This window comes from Ovis aries, chromosome 1, assembly GCF_016772045.2.
Source record: "Ovis aries strain OAR_USU_Benz2616 breed Rambouillet chromosome 1, ARS-UI_Ramb_v3.0, whole genome shotgun sequence".
Classification (NCBI taxonomy): domain Eukaryota; kingdom Metazoa; phylum Chordata; class Mammalia; order Artiodactyla; family Bovidae; genus Ovis; species Ovis aries.
In genome coordinates this window covers 174,522,716-174,540,846 of record NC_056054.1, presented here as the reverse complement: position 1 = coordinate 174,540,846, position 18,131 = coordinate 174,522,716, and the positions used below count along the sequence as shown (strand labels likewise).

Genomic DNA, 18,131 nt, shown 5'->3' with positions numbered 1-18,131 from the left:
CCTCTGCCACAGAGAAGATGAGCTCATGTTTCAGTGTCAAGAACTCAGGCAAACTGTCCTCCTGCCCTGCAGGTGAGTATCTCTCTGGGGAGGAATGGAGGGTGTGATGCCCCATGCCGTCCCCAGTCCACCCCCAGCACCTACCCCTTCCCCGATCTTGTGTTTCTGATATCCTGGGGCTGAGTCATAACTCAGCTCCCAGAGATCCCTTCCCATTCTCATTTCCTGTGAGGATCCTACTGAGCGGGCTTGGGCATCTGCCCCTTCCCTTCCTGCCTTCCCTTCATGGCAGCTGTACCAGCCCTTCCTCTCTTCAGTGGCCCTGCTATGCTCACGCACTGCCTCTCCCCGGTCTTTTGTCTTCCTTTCCTTGCACTCCTGCTTTGGTTGTTTAAGGCCAGCACAGAGGTGTCTTTACCACTAAGAAAACAGAAATGCTCAGGCCCCTCACTTTCACAGTCCTAGGCCTAAATTTGTTTTAGTAGTTTTTATTAATATTTTTTTTCTTAAAGAAGACCTTCAAAATTGAATTAGTTCTAGATCCCACAAACCCTAGCTCTACCTCTGGGATGCATACACATGAAAGGTAATTATGAGCGGCTCTCCCTGCTCTCAAAGCCAAAGAAATCCGATGTCTGTGTCTCATGTGCCCACACAGGGTCTGTTGTCACTGGCAGTGCTTGTGGCTATACCTGTGGCTCCTGGGACATCTGGGGGAAAACCACGTGTCACGGCCAGTGCAGCCCAGTAGATCGGACCACTGCCTGCTGCTGCCATCTGACCTGAGAGGGAGGAGAATGAAAACCTCACTGTTTTGATGGTAATGAAACCATGATCCCAAATAGGACATCTGGGACAACCTGTGATGGACCCTCCAACCCCTAGTTCCCTCATTATTTAATAAAAGGAAAATGACCAAATACTTTGCTTGGACTGGAGGTACAAAGAGATGAAATAACAAATATGTTTTTATGAAGCCCAATGACTAGAATAGTGGCCAGACAGGCTTTCCAGCAAGTAGGCAGGCAAGGACAGCTTTGAAACAATCAGTTTCTGCATATACACAATGGAATATTACTAAGCAGTAAAAAAAAAAAAAAAGAATGAAATAATGCCATTTGTAGCAACATGGATGGACCAAGAGATTATTGTCTTAAGTGAAAAAAGCCAGGGAAAGACAAATATTATAAGACATTGCTTATATGTTGCCGGGAGCCAGCGGGAGGAACTCTGCCCATGGCAAAGGTCATGAGGAAGGAGACTTGGCATACGCAAAGGCGTGATCAAGCCTCAGGAAACCCCATGTTCCCGAGCATCTATCCCAAAACCAGAGTCTGTTTTATGCTCTCACCTACACCTCTGACTTTACAGGGGCTCTCCCCCATAACCATTTCTCTCGGAGAAGGAGTTAACTTGCAGCTCCAAGTCAATAAAAATTCCTGGGCAAGACAAGAGTGTTTCAACTTATGGACTCCTCTGAAGGTTATCTAGCCCACCTGTATAGGTTCATCCGGCCACATGTGATTGTTTACAACCTCCCAATCTGAGAGGCATGAGATGTTTTACACTTACTAAAGGCAAATTCTTCTGGGGAGTTGGAAATTATTAGTATAGTGGGTGGGTTAGGAATTATATTGGTGAAGGGTTTTTCATTTGTTGTCCCAATAATTGCTGCAATTCCCTGCCCTGGGTGTGACAAGGGTGTCTCAGGTCAAACCTCTCTGCTGACAGACTAGCTTGTGTGACAGGATTATCCATACTCCTGCCACTATACACATGATTGTTTACTACCTCTCAACCATAAACAGCACAGAGAGTTTTGGAGTATTTTGAGAGTCTTAATTAGCATAGGGCTTTTCTCATTGTTGAGTCAATGATTGCTGCCAGGCCTCCATATCCTTAGGCATCTGGGAATATATTAATCAATGTATTTGGAATATAGAAAAGGAAATATAGTAGTTTTTAAGGTTAGCAATACTAGACTTTTTGAGTTAATGAATTTTCTCTTTTGTAATAGATCACTGTACTTTGTTATAAATCACTGTGTCCTTGCTATGTAAAAATGTAACCTTATCACTATCTTAAGACTAAATAGATCTTAAGGGGAACATTGTTGAAAGGATTTTCATTTGTTGGGTTGATGTTTGCTGCTAAATCTCCATGTTCCCTGCCCTTATAATGAATATAACTAGCATATAGGAGAAATAAGTATTAACCTTTAAGATTAATCATGTTAACCTTGGGTTAAATAAATTCCTTTCTTGATTGTAACTCACTACACCCTCACCCTATAGGAATGTAACTTTATTTGGAGGGTGGTGCCCGGTTTAAGAAAAAACACCTTTGGAAGAAATAAGCTTTTTGGTTATCAGAAAGAAAGGATCGTAAAATGTCAGCAGGTCTCATGCCTAGAAGATGATGTAAAATCCCTAAGACCTTTTTATGTGAAGCACCTGATTTTGATAAAGGTCAGGACTGCTGACCTCCACGTGACTCTGTATTCATCCCTATGTGTAACAAAAGGTATATAAGCAAACCCAAAAATAAAGAAATTGGATCAGTTTCCAGAAAGACTGATTCCCCCATGTCGTTTCTTTCTTGCTCCTCGTTTTTCTGGCTGAATTCCCATCTGGAGCATGGATGCTATTCCCCATAAACCAAGTGATACAGCCTCTTTTTCTCCACTAATTTTCCTACTACACTATCCGTTTCTAATCTCTCTATATATCTGTAATTAAATATGTATTTTTCCAAGGATGCTGACTCCGTTCCCACCTTCAAATCACCCTGGATCCACCGGGGCTGGACCCTGGCAGTGGAATCTAAAAAGATAGTACAAATGAATTTATTTACAAACAGAAACAGACCCACAGATATAGAAAATACACTACTTACCAAAGGAGAAACTGGAAGCAAAGAGGGATAAATTAGGAGTTTGGGATGAACATATACACAATACTATATTCAGAATAGATAACTAAGAAGAACCTACTGTATAGCACAGGGAACTATATTTAATATTTTATAATAACAAATGAAAATAATTGGGAAAATAATATATATATTTCTTCAACTACACGTTAATTTTTAAAAAGGAAAAAGAATCAACTTCTAGATTTTTGGCATGCATGTGTACTCTTTCCTAGATTTACATGCCAGGCATCTGCTTTGTTCATAATAATGATTTGCCATGTCTTACCCCTTGGAAAAGCTATGACCAACCTAGATAGCATATTAAAAAGCAGAGACATTACTTTGCTGATAAAGATCCATCTAGTCAAAGCTATGGTTTTTCCAGTAGTCGTGTATGGATGTGAGATTTGGACTATAAAGAAAGCTGAGTGCCAAAGAATTGATACCTTTAACTGTGGTGTTGGAGAAGACTCTTGAGAGTCCCTTGGACTGCAAGAAGATCCAACCTGTCAATCCTAAAGGAAATCAGTCCTGAATAGTCATTGGAAGGACTGATGCTGAAGCTGAAACTCCAACACTCTGGCCATCTGATGTGAAGAACTGACTCATTTGAAAAGACTCTGCTGCTGGGAAAGACTGGAGGCAGGAGGAGAAGGGCATGACAGAGGAAGAGATGGTTGGATGGCATCACTGACTCAATGGACATGAGTTTGAGCAAGTTCTCGGAGTTGGTGATGGACAGGGAAGCATGGCATGCTGCAGTCCATGGGGTGGCAAAGAGTCAGACACGACTGAGTGACTGAACTGAACTGAACTCCCTTGGAACAAAAGAGAAACTCAGCCCTTTCCTGTCATTGAACCATTGCCCTGTAGTTTACACCTTGGTAAACTACACTGGATGTGGCCTCCTCTAAATAGAACCACTGTCCTTAAGAGTAGAGTCCTTAAGTCCTAATAGTCATAATAATAGCTGTTTTAATTGTATGAAATGCACATTATTTATGAAGACATTACAAGGATTTACTGATACAACATTTTTTCAGTTGTTCAGTCAATACATTTTTGCTCTTAGTAATAACAGCTAGCTCTTAGTTTTCTCATAGTTTCCCCACCCATTGAATTAATGGAGTCATTTCTTATATTTGAGTCTGAAAGCTGACTTATTTGAATCCCTACGGAGGAAATAATGTTTAAGATCAGGGTTCTCTGAAAGAAAAAATTTAAACTAAACTCAAATTTTTTCCTTTTAGAAAGAAAGCCAAAGTCTGATACTAGAGTCTTAACAGAAGGCGATGTTCCATGTCTCTGTTCTGCCATGGGAAAATCAAGCAGATACTGGTCTTATGATTTAGGACATTGTCTAGTTTCTGATAACACTGATGTGTAAATCACATCATTCAAAGAACAAAGTTTCCACCAATCAAGTGCCAGTCTTTTCTTACACTGGGAAGAACTAGAGTGTAGGTTTGGGTCTGAGGACATCATCTGAGCGTTATCAGTTGGGGAGAGGAGTTATGACTGACTTCTGGTCTTTGATCTCCTCTCAGATCTTTTAAGGCTTTTGTCCTTCCTTCTCTCTCTCATCTTCTGCACTCCTGACCATTGTCCAACGCCCTCTCCTCACATATCCCTCTCTTCCAGGTTATATTAGAAGTAGAGGGTTTAACCATCATAGAATTATTTCCTCCAAAAACCCAGACAGAAAACTGGGGATCTAATTCTTTAAATAACGTATGTCACTTAACAAGTCAGAACATTCTTCTGGCTGGGAGATAATGACCAACAACAAGTTACCTTGGGTTCATGATACATTTGGGGAATTATTAGGAATTTCTTCAGGAAATAAAAATCCTCAGTAAAGTAGGATTTACTTTAGACTGACTTGTATTTCAAATCTCACCTATACATTTCAGTAATTATAAACATAAATTTTAAACATATGGTTTAAATCTCTATAATGTACTGATTTTGCTAAGGTATCATAGAATGAAGACAGAGGATGAAGATTAAATATGAAAAAGTAAAAGTGAAACAGGAAACCCAGGAAAGGGGTAAAAATATAGGTGGTACTTCTGGTCTAGATAATATGGCAGACTTATTTTTTCCTGCTAAGATATCAAGTCTGGAAATAATGTAAGAGGCAACTAAAGGAGAGCTCTGAATGGTAGAAGCAGAAACTATGCCATGCCTGTGTGCTTAGTCGTGTCTAACTCCTTGTGACCCTTTGGACTGTAGCCCATCAAGTTCCTCTGTCCATCGGGTTTCCCAGGCAAGAATACTGGAGCAGGTTGCCATTTCCAGGGGATCTTCCTGACCCAGGGATCAAACCCATGTCTCCTGTGTCCCCTGCATTGCAGGCGGATTCTTTACCCGCTAAGCCATTGAGGAAGAGGAAGTCAAAATAGTTAGGAACGCCAGAGCCGGAGGAAACACGTAGTGGCTGTGTGTCTTACAACTCTCTCCTAACAGAAAGTCTTGGAGGTCTGGCATTTTTTAACCTGAACCCAGTGATAGCAAGTGGTCTATGTAGGCTTATTCTTCTCCCCTAAAACTCTGGACAAGCCCAGCATCCTCAGCAAAAGGTATAATTTGGGAACCCCACTACAGTAAGTAACCAAGGGAAAAACTTCTTTCCCACTGGATCTGAGGTGCCCCATCCCACAGGGAGACATCAGAAAACCAAGCAACAGTAGTAAGAGGGTTCCAGCCACAGGGAGTTCAAATCAAGGCTACTCTGCTACAGTTACAGGCTAAATCAAATGGCTCAGTTGAGAGAAACTCCTTCTGTTCTCTCAGGCAAAACAGGCAGGGACCAGGAGTAGTCCAAGTGGCACCAAATGTGCCAAGCAGACCTAAGCGTCACTGTAAAAGCTCTGAAAATTAAATTTCATCAGAATCACAGCCCACAAAATAGGTCAGCATCTGCTTACTAAATGTAAATAGGGAAACTAACTATTATAACGACAGTTTTAAATGATATAGGATTTCTCACCTTAAACCAAGGAGGTCAAAAGGAAGTGTCACATTTTACCAGTGCTGAAAAAAGAGAACTGTCAGCTGCAATTTCTGTATCCAGAGACATTACCCTTGCGGAAACAAAGACTTTCTCAGGTGAAAGAACATAAAAAGAATATAGTACTAGCTGACTACCCTTGAAATAATAGCTAAAGGAAGTTCTTCAAACAAAAGAAAAATGATAAAAAATGAATCTTTAAGTATCAGGAAAGAAGAAAAAAATGGAAAGAGCAGAAATATTGTATATTTAAAATAGACTATCCTGCTCATGAGATTTATAAGTCTTGTTTGGCTAGTAAACAAAAATTATAACACCAATTGATACTTAGAACAATGATATTTTAAAATAAAGGTACTATATGAAAGGTATTCATACTTCATTTATAAAACATTAATGTCAAAAGATTATAATGAATTATAGATATGGTATAATACCCAGAGCAATCAGTAAGAAACTATGCAAAGAGATACATACAAAAACAATAAATAAAGATAAAATTTTAAAATATATGTTTAAGTAACCAATAGGAAAACAACAAAAGTAAAACCCAAGAACAAAAAATAGGAAAAAACAGTAAATAGTAAGATGGGTAAATTGTGTTAATTAGCCACATATTTACCTTGAATTTCAATGGTCTAAATATAATTAAAATTAAGACATAACCTCAATAATAAATACAACTCAAATGCTATTTATAAAAAACTTACTTCAAATTCAATAGCATAGGCATCTTAAAAGTGTGGATAACAATAAATCATGTAAATACTAATTTTTTAAAGAGAAGCAGTTCAGTTTAGTCACTCAGTCATGTCCTACTCTTTGCGATCCCATGAACTGCAGCACTCCAGGCTTCCTTGCCCATTACTAACTCCCGGAGCTTGCTCAAACACATGTTCATTAAGTTGGTGATGCCATCCAACCATCTCATCCTCTGTCATCCCCTCTCCTCCTGCCCTCAATCTTTCCCAGCATCAGGGTCTTTTCCAATGAGTCAATTCTTTGCATCAGTGGCCAAAATATTGGAACTTCAGCTTCAACATCAGTCCTTCCAATGAATATTTAGGACTGACTTCCTTTAGGATAGACTGGTTGGATCTCCCTGCAGTCCAAGAGACTCTCAAGACTTATCTCCAACATCACAGTTCAAAAGCAGCACTTTTTCAGTTCTTAGTTTTCTTTATGGTCCAACTCTCACATCTCACAACTCTCACATCTTACATCACATAAAACAGGATAATCTACATTAATATCAAAGTAGAATTTAAAGCAAAGAAAAAAATGTAAAAATGGCCATTCAGTTCAGTTCAGTTTAGTCGTTCAGTCATGTCCGACTCTTTGTGACCCCATGAACTGCAGCATGCCAGGCCTCCCTGTCCATCACCAACTCCTGGAGTTCATTCAGACTCATGTCCATCAAGTCGGTGATGCCATCCAGCCATCTCATCCTCTGTCGTCCCCTTCTCCTCCTGCCCCCAATCCCTCCCAGCATCAGGGTCTTTTCCAATGAGTCAACTCTTCGCATGAGGTGGCCAAAGTATTGGAGTTTCAGCTTTAGCATTAGTCCCTCCAATGAACACCGAGGACTGATCTCCATTAGAATGGACTGGTTGGATTTCCTTGCAGTCCAAGGGACTCTCAAGAGTCTTCTCCAACACCACAGTTCAAAAGCATCAATTCTTCTGTGCTCAGCTTTCTTCACAGTACAACTCTCACATCCATACATGACCACAGGAAAAACCATAGCCTTGACTAGACAGACCTTTGTTGGCAAAGTAATATCTCTGCTTTTTAATATGCTATGTAGGTTAGTCATAACTTTTCTTCCAAGGAGTAAGCGTCTTTTAATTTCATGGCTGCAGTCACCATCTGCAGTGATTTTGGAGCCCAGAAAAATAAAGTCTGACACTGTTTCCACTGTTTCGCATCTATTTCCCATGAAGTGATGGGACCAGATGCCATGATCTTCGTTTTCTAAATGTTGGGCTTTAGGCCAACTTTTTCACTTTCCTCTATCACTTTCATCAAGAGGCTCTTTAGTTCTTCTTTGTTTTCTGCCATAAGGATGGTGTCATCTGCATATCTGAGGTTATTGATATTTCTCCCAACAATCTTGATTTCAGCTTGTGCTTCTTCCAGCCCAGCGTTTCTCATGATGTACTCTGCATATAAGTTAAATAAGCAGGGTGACAATATACAGCCTTGACGTACTCCTTTTCCTATTTGGGACCAGTCTGTTGTTCCATGTCCAGTTCTACTGTTGCTTGCCGACCTGTATATAGGTGCCTCAAGAGGCAGGTCAGGTGGTCTGGTATTCCTATCTCTTTCAGAATTTTCCATAGTTTATTGTGATCCACACAGTCAAAGGCTTTGGCATAGTCAATAAAGCAGAAATAGATGTTTTTCTGGAACTCTCTTGCTTTTTCCATGATCCAGCAGATGTTGGCAATTTGATCTCTAGTTCCTCTGCCTTTTCTAAGACCAGCTTGAACATCTGGAAGTTCACAGTTCACATATTGCTGAAGCCTGGCTTGGAGAATTTTGAGCATTATTTTACTAACGTGTGAGATGACTGCAATTGTGTGGTAGTTTGAGCATTCTTTGGCATTGCCTTTCTTTGGGATTGGAATGAAAACTGACATTTTCCAGTCCTGTGGCCACTGCTGAGTTTTACAAATGTGCTGGCATATTGAGTGCAGCACTTTCGCAGCATCATCTTTCAGGATTTGAAATAGCTCAACTGGCATTCCATCACCTCCACTAGCTTTGTTCATAGTGATGCTTTATAAGGCTCACTTGACCTTACATGCCAAGATGTCTGGCTCTAGGTGAGTGATCACACCATCGTGATTATCTGGGTTGTGAAGATCTTTTTTGTATAGTTCTTCTGTGTATTCTTGCCACCTCTTCTTAATATCTTCTGCTTCTGTTAGACCATTTCTGTCCTTTATCAAGTCCATCTTTGCATGAAATGTTCCCTTGGTATCTCTAATTTTCTTGAAGAGATCTCTAGTCATTTCCATTCTGTTGTTTTCCTCTATTTCTTTGCATTGATCTCTGAGGAAGGCTTTCTTATCTCTCCTTGCTATTCTGTGGAACTCTGCATTCAGATGCTTATATCTTTCCTTTTCTCCTTTGCTTTTCATGTCTCTTCTTTTCACAGCTACTTGTAAGGCCTCCTCGGACAGCCATTTTGCTTTTTTGCATTTCTTTTCCACAGGGATGGTCTTGCTCCCTGTCTCCTGTACAATGTCATGAACCTCTGTCCATAGTTCATCAGGCACTCTGTCTATCAGATCTAGTCCCTTAAATCTATTTGCCGCTTCCACTGTATAATCATAAGGGATTTGATTTAGGTCATACCTGAATAGTCTAGTGGTGTTCCCTACTTTCTTCGATTTAAGTCTGAATTTGGCAATAAGGAGTTCATGATCTGAGCCACAGTCAGCTCCTGGTCTTGCTTTTTACATAATGATAAAAGGACCAATTCACCAGGAAGACACTAACTCTGTATATACAAAAAAAAAAAAAAAAAAGCCCTAATATAAAAAGTTCCCTTGGTATCTCTAATTTTCCTGAATAGATCTCTAGTCTTTCCCATTCTGTTGTTTTCCTCTATTTCTTTGCGTTGATCACTGAAGAAGGCTTTCTTATCTCTTCTTGCTATTCTTTGGAACTCTGCATTCAGATGCTTATATCTTTCCTTTCCTCCTTTGCTTTTCACCTCTCTTCTTTTCACAGCTATTTGTAAGGCCTCCCCAGATAGCCATTTTGCTTTTTTTTCCCATGGGGATGGTCTTGATCTCTGTCTCCTGTACACTGTCACAAACCTCATTCCATAGTTAATCAGGGACTCTTATCAGATCTAGGTCCTTAAATCTATTTCTCACTTCCACTGTATAATCATAAGGGATTTGATTGAGGTCATACCTGAATGGTCTAGCGGTTTTCCCTACTTTCTTCAATTTGAGTCTGAATTTGGCAATAAGGAGTTCATGATCTGAGCTGCAGTCAGCTCCTGGTCTTGTTTTTGTTGACTGTATAGAACTTCTCCATCTTTGGCTGCAAAGAATATAATCAATCTGATTTCGGTGTTGACCATCTGGTGATGTCCATGTGTAGAGTCGTCTCTTGTGTTGTTGGAAGAGGGTGTTTGCTATGACCAGTGCATTTTGTTGGCAAAACACTATTAGTCTTTGCCCTGCTTCATTCTGCACTTCAAGGCCAAATTTGCCTGTTACTCCAGGTGTTTCTTGACTTCCTACTTTTGCATTCCAGTTCCCTATAATGAAAAGGACATCTTTTTGGGGTGTTAGTTCTAAAAGGTCTTGTAGGTCTTCATAGAACCGTTCAACTTCAGTTTCTTCAGCGTTACTGGTTGGGGCATAGACTTGTGATAACTCTGATATTGAATGGTTTGCCTTAGAGATGAACAGAGATCATTCTGTCGTTTTTGAGATTGCATCCAAGTACTGCATTTCGGACTCTTTTGTTGACCATGATGGCTACTCCATTTCATCTGAAGGATTCCTGCCCACAGTAGTAGATATAGTGGTCATCTGAGTTAAATTCACCCATTCCAGTCCATTTTAGTTCGCTGATTCCTAGAATGTCGACGTTCACCCTTGCCATCTCTTGTTTGACCACTTCCAATTTGCCTTGATTGATGGACCTGACATTCCAGGTTCCTATGCAATATTGCTCTTTACAGTATCGGATCTTGCTTCTATCACCAGTCACATCCACAGCTGGCTATTGTTTTTTCTTTGGCTCCATCCCTTCATTCTTTCTGGAGTTATTTCTCCACTGATCTCCAGTAGCATATTGGGCACCTACTGACCTGGGGAGTTCCTCTTTCGGTATCCTATCATTTTGCCTTTTCATACTGTTCATGAGGTTCTCAAGGCAAGAATGCTGAAGTGGCTTGCCATTCCGTTCTCCAGTGGACCACATTCTGTCAGACCTCTCCACCATGACCCACCCATCTTGGGTTGCCCCGTAGGCATGGCTTGGTTTCATTGAGTTAGACAAGGCTGTGGTCCTAGTGTGATTAGATTGACTAGTTTTTTGTGAGTATGGTTTCAGTGTGTCTGCCCTCTGATGCCCTCTTGCAATACCTACCATCTTACTTGGGTTTCTTTTACCTTGAGAGTGGGGTATCTCTTCAAGGCTGCTCCAGCAAAGCACAGCCACTGCTCCTTACCTTGGACGAGGGTTATCTCCTTACTGCCACCGTTCCTGACCTTCAATGTGGGATGGCTCCTCTAGGCCCTCCTGTGCTTGTGCAGCCACTGCTCCACCTAACAGAAGCAGAAGATATTAAGAAGAGGTGGCAAGAATACACAGAACTGTACAAAAAAGATCTTCACGACCCAGATAATCATAATGATGTGATCACTAATCTAGAGCCAGACATCTTGGACTGTGAAGTCAAGTGGGCCTTAGAAAGCATCACTACAAACAAAGCTAGTGGAGGTGATGGAATTTCAGTTGAGCTATTTCAAATCCTGAAAGATGATGCTGTGAAAGTGCTGCACTCAATATGCCAGCACATTTGTAAAACTCAGCAGTGGCCATAGGACTGGGAAAGGTCAGTTTTCATTCCAATCCCAAAGAAAGGCAATGCCAAAGAATGCTCAAACCACTGCACAATTGCATTCATCTCACATGCTAGTAAAGTAATGATCAAAACCCTCCAAGCCAGGCTTCAGCAATACATGAACTGTGAAATCCTTGATGTTCAAGCTGGTTTTAGAAAAGGCAGAGGAACCAGAGATCAAATTGCCAACATCCGCTGGATCATCGAAAAAGCAAGAGAGTTCCATTAAAACATCTATTTCTGCTTTATTGACTATGCCAAAGGCTTTGACTGTGTGGATCACAATAAACTGTGGAAAATTCTGAAAGAGATGGGCATACCAGACCACCTGACCTGCCTCTTGAGAAATCTGTATGCAGGTCAGGAAGCAACAGTTAGAACTGGACATGGAACAACAGACTGATTCCAAATAGGAAAAGGAGTATGTCAAGGCTGTATATTGTCACCCTGCTTATTGAACTTATATGCAGAGTACATCATGAGAAACGCTGGACCGGAAGAAACACAAGGTGGAATCAAGATTGCTGGGAGAAATATCAATAACCTCAGATATGCAGATGACACCACCCTTATGGCAGAAAGTGAAGAGGAGCTAAAAAGACTCTTGATGAAAGTGAAAGAGGAGAGTGAAAAAGTTGGCTTAAAGCTCAACATTCAGAAAACGAAGATCATGGCATCTGGTCCCATCACTTCATGGGAAATAGATGGGGAAACAGTGGAAACAGTGTCAGACTTTATGTTTCTGAGCTCCAAAATCACTGCAGATGGTGACTGCAGCCATGAAATTAAAACACACTTTCTCCTTGGAAGAAAAGTTATGACCAACCTAGATAGAATGTTCAAAAGCAGAGACATTACTTTGCCGACTAAGGTCTGTCTAGTCAAGGCTATGGTTTTTCCTGTGGTCATGTATGGATGCGACAGTTGGACTGTGAAGAAGGCTGAGCGCCAAAGAATTGATGCTTTTGAACTGTGGTGTTGGAGAAGACTCTTGAGAGTCCCTTCGACTGCAAGGAGATCCAACCAGTCCATTCTGAAGGAGATCAACCCTGGGATTTCTTTGGAAGGAATGATGCTAAAGCTGAAGCTCCAGTACTTTGGCCACCTCATGCGAAGAGTTGACTCACTGGAAAAGACTCTGATGCTGGGAGGGATTGGGGACAGGAGGAGAAGGGGACGACCAAGGATGAGATGGCTGGATGGCATCACCCACTCGATGGACGTGAGTCTGAGTGAACTCCAGGAGTTGGTGATGGACAGGGAGGCCTGGCGTGCTGCAATTCATGGGGTCGCAAAGAGTCGGACACAACTGAGCGACTGAACTGAACTGAATATATAAAGTTAAAAATACAGGGGAAATATATCTAAGTATATATAAGGCAAATTTTCAAAACCTAGTGTGCATACTCTATACACACAAGTGTTTTTGTCTTTCTGAAAGTTTAGAAGGGTATAGTCTCCTGAGTTTTGGATGATAATGGGGGCTTCTTTCAGAAGGTACAGGCACCTATTTCTCAGTATAGATACTCAAGAAGTATCAACAGAAGAATGTATTACCCTACTAGAGCCTGCTGCACTTTGACTTGTATATATAACCTCAACTTCAATACTGGCCAACATTATCATGGTAGTAGCCATACCTATGCTTACCCTGCTTTGGAAATCTAGCCACTAGTTGATTTTAGCATCTTTTCACCACATAATAGTGATAAGAAGAGTGATTCTTCACCTGTTCAAACAACATTAAGTGTCTGGAGGCTACTTTGAGCAGTAGTATCCAGACCTCCAAGAACTATAAGCAATAATGTTAACCTGAACAATTCTCTACTTGGTGTCTCCAGAACATCATGAACTATAGAGTCATATATTAACTCCAGTCTCTAGCTTTACCTTCTTATTTGCTCCCTGGAGTTGAGAAGCCTTAAAAATTTCAATCATTTAGCAGCAACAGATAAAGTACTAAAGAGAGCCCTGATAATTGACCATCCATTGTGAGGTTCTATCTCCAGCTGACACATATGTCTATATTTTAATAAATGTATTTTATGTTAAATATTTCTCTCTTCTTTTTGAAATTATAAATAGATGGAGCTGTTGCTTTATCTTTTGGCAAGTCCTTAAGGAAGTTAATGCACATGGTCTGCAGGGACAAGAATATATATAAGTGACTAAGACCAGGACACAATTCCTTAGGCACTAGTGAGAAATTAGAAGAGAAACCATTGTTTATGATGAGGCTGTTCTCTACAGTTACTGATGAAAGAGGCTACTGAAAAACAGCTCTCCACCTCCACAATGGCAGCTCTTCTCTGAACAAAGATTAGTTCATGATCTTCCTTTAAATGTTCTTATGTTTCATGGTAGGAATACTGCCATTAGTTTAATCTGGCTAGGCCTAGAAGTCTCTGAGCCCTCTTAAATACACATATCTACTTTGAGCCTTATCAAACAATGGGATGTGTATAATAGGAAGGGTAATGGAATGCAACGTGAAAAAAAATCATGAAGGTAAATTTTATTTATGTCACTATGTACTCTGTTGTTTGTCATGGAGCTGACCCTAGAGGAGAAAGGGAGAAAAGAAGAAAAATATGTCTATTAGCATAAGCTTCCTAAGAGGAGGTGCTCTAACAAAGGAGTCAATGAGAAGAAAAGTAAAAAAGTAAGGAATTAAGGATGTGTGTACTAAGGAAGTAAGGAAGTAAGTAATGCTCGGAGAAAAAGATTGGGGTAGTCAAGGTGCATTTAATGCTCTGGGGGACTGACTGAGACTGAGTGTACATGAATGAATGTACCTAGATGAAAGGGTAGCTTTCCTCTATACACAGGGTGAGGAAAACGCTCTATAGGATATAGTCTGATGAGTGAGACTTATGTGAGGCTATACAAAGCTTGATAAATGATCAAAGTCTATGAAGTCCCAAGTACCATTGGGAAAGACTAGAAATAGTACTCATGGGAGAAGGACCAGTAGAAGCTAAGTCTATACTCATCTTGGAAGTAGACATTTACTGGCAAAGGTTTAAAGTAAAAGTACCCTGGGAGACATGAGAAAATTCAACACTGGAATGGCAATTACTCAGATTTTAAACTAATCATAGAAACGGTGTTTACACCTGATAATCTTCCAACCTAGGTGTGAGGAACTTGCAGCCTTGGAACAATCTTTCACCTTTGGGTTACAAAACTGGGGTCTGGGGTCCATAGCGAGGCAATATGCTTGAGGGCAGGTATTTATTGAGCAAGATAAGGGATTTTCTATTGATACATTCTAAAACATTGACTTTACATGATAACAACAAGGAACATAGAGATTTGTTTTAAATCATAATGCTGTGAAAGCACTGCACTCAATATGTCAACAAATTTGGAAAACTCAGCAGTGGCCACAAGACTGAAAAAGATCATTTTTCATTCTAATTCCAAAGAAAAGAAATGCCAAAGAATGTTTAAACTACTGCAGAATTGCATTTATCTCATACACTAGCACAGAGAAGGCAATGGCAACCCACTGCAGTACTCTTGCCTGGAAAATCCCATGGCGGAGGAGCCTGGTAGGCTGCAGTCCATAGGGGTCACTAAGAGTCGGACACGACTGAGTGTCTTCACTTTCACTTTTCACTTTCATGCATTGGAGAAGGAAATGGCAACCCACTCCAGTGTTCTTGCCTGGAGAATCCCAGGGACGGGAGAGCCTCATGGGCTGCCATCTATGGGGTCGCCCAGAGTCAAACACAACTGAAGCAACTTAGCAGCAGCAGCACACACTAGCAAAGTAATGCTCAAAATTCTGCAAGACAGGCTTCAACAATAAGTGAACTGTGAACTTCCAGATGTTCAAGCTGGTTTTAGAAAAGGCAGAGGAACCAGATCAAATTGCCAACATCTGCTGGATTATTGAAAAAGCAAGAGAGTTCCAGAAAAAACATCTACTTCTGCTTTATTGACTATGCCAAAGCCATTGACTGTGTGGATCAGAACAAGCTGTGGAAAATTCTTAAAGAGATGGAAATACAAGACCACCTGACATGCCTCCTGAGAAATCTGTATGCAGGTCAAGAAGTCACAGTTAGAACTGGACATGAGACAACAGACTGGTTCCAAATTGGGAAAGGAGTCCGTGAAGTCTGTATATTGTTACCCTGCTTATTTAACTTATATGCAGAGTGCATCATGTTAAATGCCAGGCTGGATGAAGCACATGCTGGAATCAAGATTGCTGGGAGAAATATCAATAACCTCAGATATGCAGATGACACCACCTTTGTGGCAGAAAGTGAAGAACTAAAGAGCCTCTTGATGGAAGTGAAAGAGGAGAGTTAAAAATTTGGCTTAAAACTCAACATTCAGAAAAATAAGATCAGGGCATCCAGTCCCATCACTTCATGGCAAATAGATAGGGAAACAGTGAGAAACTATCTTTGGGGCTCTAAAATCACTGCAGATGGCGGCTGATACCACAAAATTAAAAGACACTTGTTCCTTGGAAGAAAAGCTACGGCCAACCTAGACAGCATATTAAAAGACAGAGACATTACTTTGCCAACAAAGGTCTGTCTAGTCAAAGCTGTGGTTCTTCCAGTAGTCATGTATGGATGTGAGAGTTGAACTATAAAGAAAGCTGAGTGCCAAAGAATTGATGCTTTTGAACTGTGGTGTTGGAGAAGACTCTTGAGATTACCCTGGACTGCGAGGAGATCCAACCAGTCCATCCTAAAGGAGATCAGGCCTGGGTGTTCATTGGAAGGACTGATGCTGAAGGTGAAACTCCAATACTTTGGCCACCTGATGCAAAGAACTGACTCATTGCAAAAGTCCCTGATGCTCGGAAAGATTGAAGGTGGGAGAACAAGGGGATGACAGAGGATGAGATGTTTGGATGGCATCACCAACTCGATGGACATGAGTTTGAATAAGCTCTGGGAGTTGGTAATGGACAGGGAAGCCTGGCGTGCTGCAGTTCCATGGGGTCGCAAAGAGTCAGACACAACTGAGTGGCTGAATTGAACTGAAATGAACTGATCTGTCGGGTAAGATGCAGGATTCATGTGCCCTTCACCTTAGCAAAGAGGAAGCCCTTTTGTACTAGGAGAATCTTGGAGAGATTCAGGTGGGATAGAACTTCTTATACTATCTGCATTCCCCCAAAAAAATGCCTATTATTAGGTATCATTAGATTGTCCTTACTTGCCCAGGTGGAATGAGGATCTGTGTCCTTCCATGGTTCTGACAGGTATACTCACCATTAACAAGTCCATCCCGCCTCTACTGCCTTGTATACAGGAAACATGAAGGGTTTAAAAACTTCATAGAACTTATATATTTTAGATCATCATTCATTTTAGCCCTGACTGCTCTCTCTGTTGATGAAGGCTCATGTTAATATCTTCATTTCTACTCCATTGCCACAAACCAAGCTCAGGCCCTTAATCCTTTGAGGAGAATTAACACTGACTAGCCCCTATGTGCCAGATGCTTTGATAGGCATCTTACACATGGCATATCACTGAGTGTCACAAGAAGAGCAAATCCACTCATCTCATTGCTCAGGCCAAATATTTTGGAGTCATTCTTGATCCTTCTTCTTTCATTACCTGGCATACAGGTAGTACTCAAATGTTTTAAAGAAGTCAAATTAATTCTGTGGTAAAGGTGTCATCTACATTTTGCAGAACCAACTGAGCCTGTGGACCACTGAGGATCTTTCCTAAAGTAACACAGTTGAGGAAAGCCAGAGTCGGGGGTCTTTAACTCTGGTTTGTGTTAACTCCAAAGCTATCCTTCCCCAAACCAGGCTACATCCCAATGTGGACCTCTCCATGAGCCTCTGACTGCTCTCTTTCTGATCTGTCCTCACCTGCTGTACCCAACTCCACTCATCTGTGTAAGTTCTTTCTGAATTTGTCTGTTCAAATCACTCCCCTATGCAAAATTTTCACTGAACCCATTGCCTACTGAACCCAGCTTACCATCCTCAGCTTTGTCCTGGTGCCCTCCACAATCATTTCCAATCTACCTTCCAACCTTATCGACTGCTGTTCCCCTAGAGGACCTTCATGCCATCATAGGTTCCACTCTCAGTTCCCCTAGTTCACTCTCCGAACTTCCTTTTTCCCTCGGTTTCAATCCATTTCCTCTACCCAAAATGCCAGCCACACAGTTTCCTCCCCATACCCAAGTCCTGCCCATAGAAAGCCTACCTGTCCTTGAAAATCAGAACTAGAAACCCTATCCCCACTGACCAACCTCAGCCCACTGTGACCACAACTTCCTCTTGGCCCCAGTATGTCTACACCTTCATTTCACACTTGCAGGTTTCTTCCTGTGTTGTTGATTATCTCTTTTTGTGTTATGTCTCATTTCTTCTACTAAATTTTAAGTTTTCTTTGCAGCAGAGATTATGTCACATCCATCCTCCAGAGTGCTTAGGAATTTTACATAGCGTAGGAGTTTAATTTCTGCTTCTTGTAAGTATTGCTATGATCTGGCATTTAAATGATATATAATGAGATTCTGGAGTGAATTACTCCATCTTATAGCTTTATTTCAGAGATAAGAAGTCCATGCTGTGTACAGAGCATTGACTTTGTATTAGACAGATGGACC

General features: G+C 41.0%; 1 protein-coding gene across 1 annotated transcript in view; it reads right to left on the bottom strand.

The window, feature by feature from the left end:
• The window catches only part of LOC101116441 (T-cell receptor-associated transmembrane adapter 1), a 140,540-nt gene that overhangs the window by 109,382 nt on the left and 13,027 nt on the right, over nucleotides 1-18,131 (bottom strand). The window contains exons 3-5 of the mRNA XM_060417520.1: nucleotides 5,906-11,226; nucleotides 2,776-5,286; nucleotides 693-782 (exon numbers count right to left, since the gene is read on the bottom strand). Coding sequence (XP_060273503.1) covers nucleotides 693-710 — 18 coding nt within the window. The 5' untranslated portion in view covers nucleotides 711-782; nucleotides 2,776-5,286; nucleotides 5,906-11,226. The remainder of the gene's footprint in view (nucleotides 1-692; nucleotides 783-2,775; nucleotides 5,287-5,905; nucleotides 11,227-18,131) is intronic.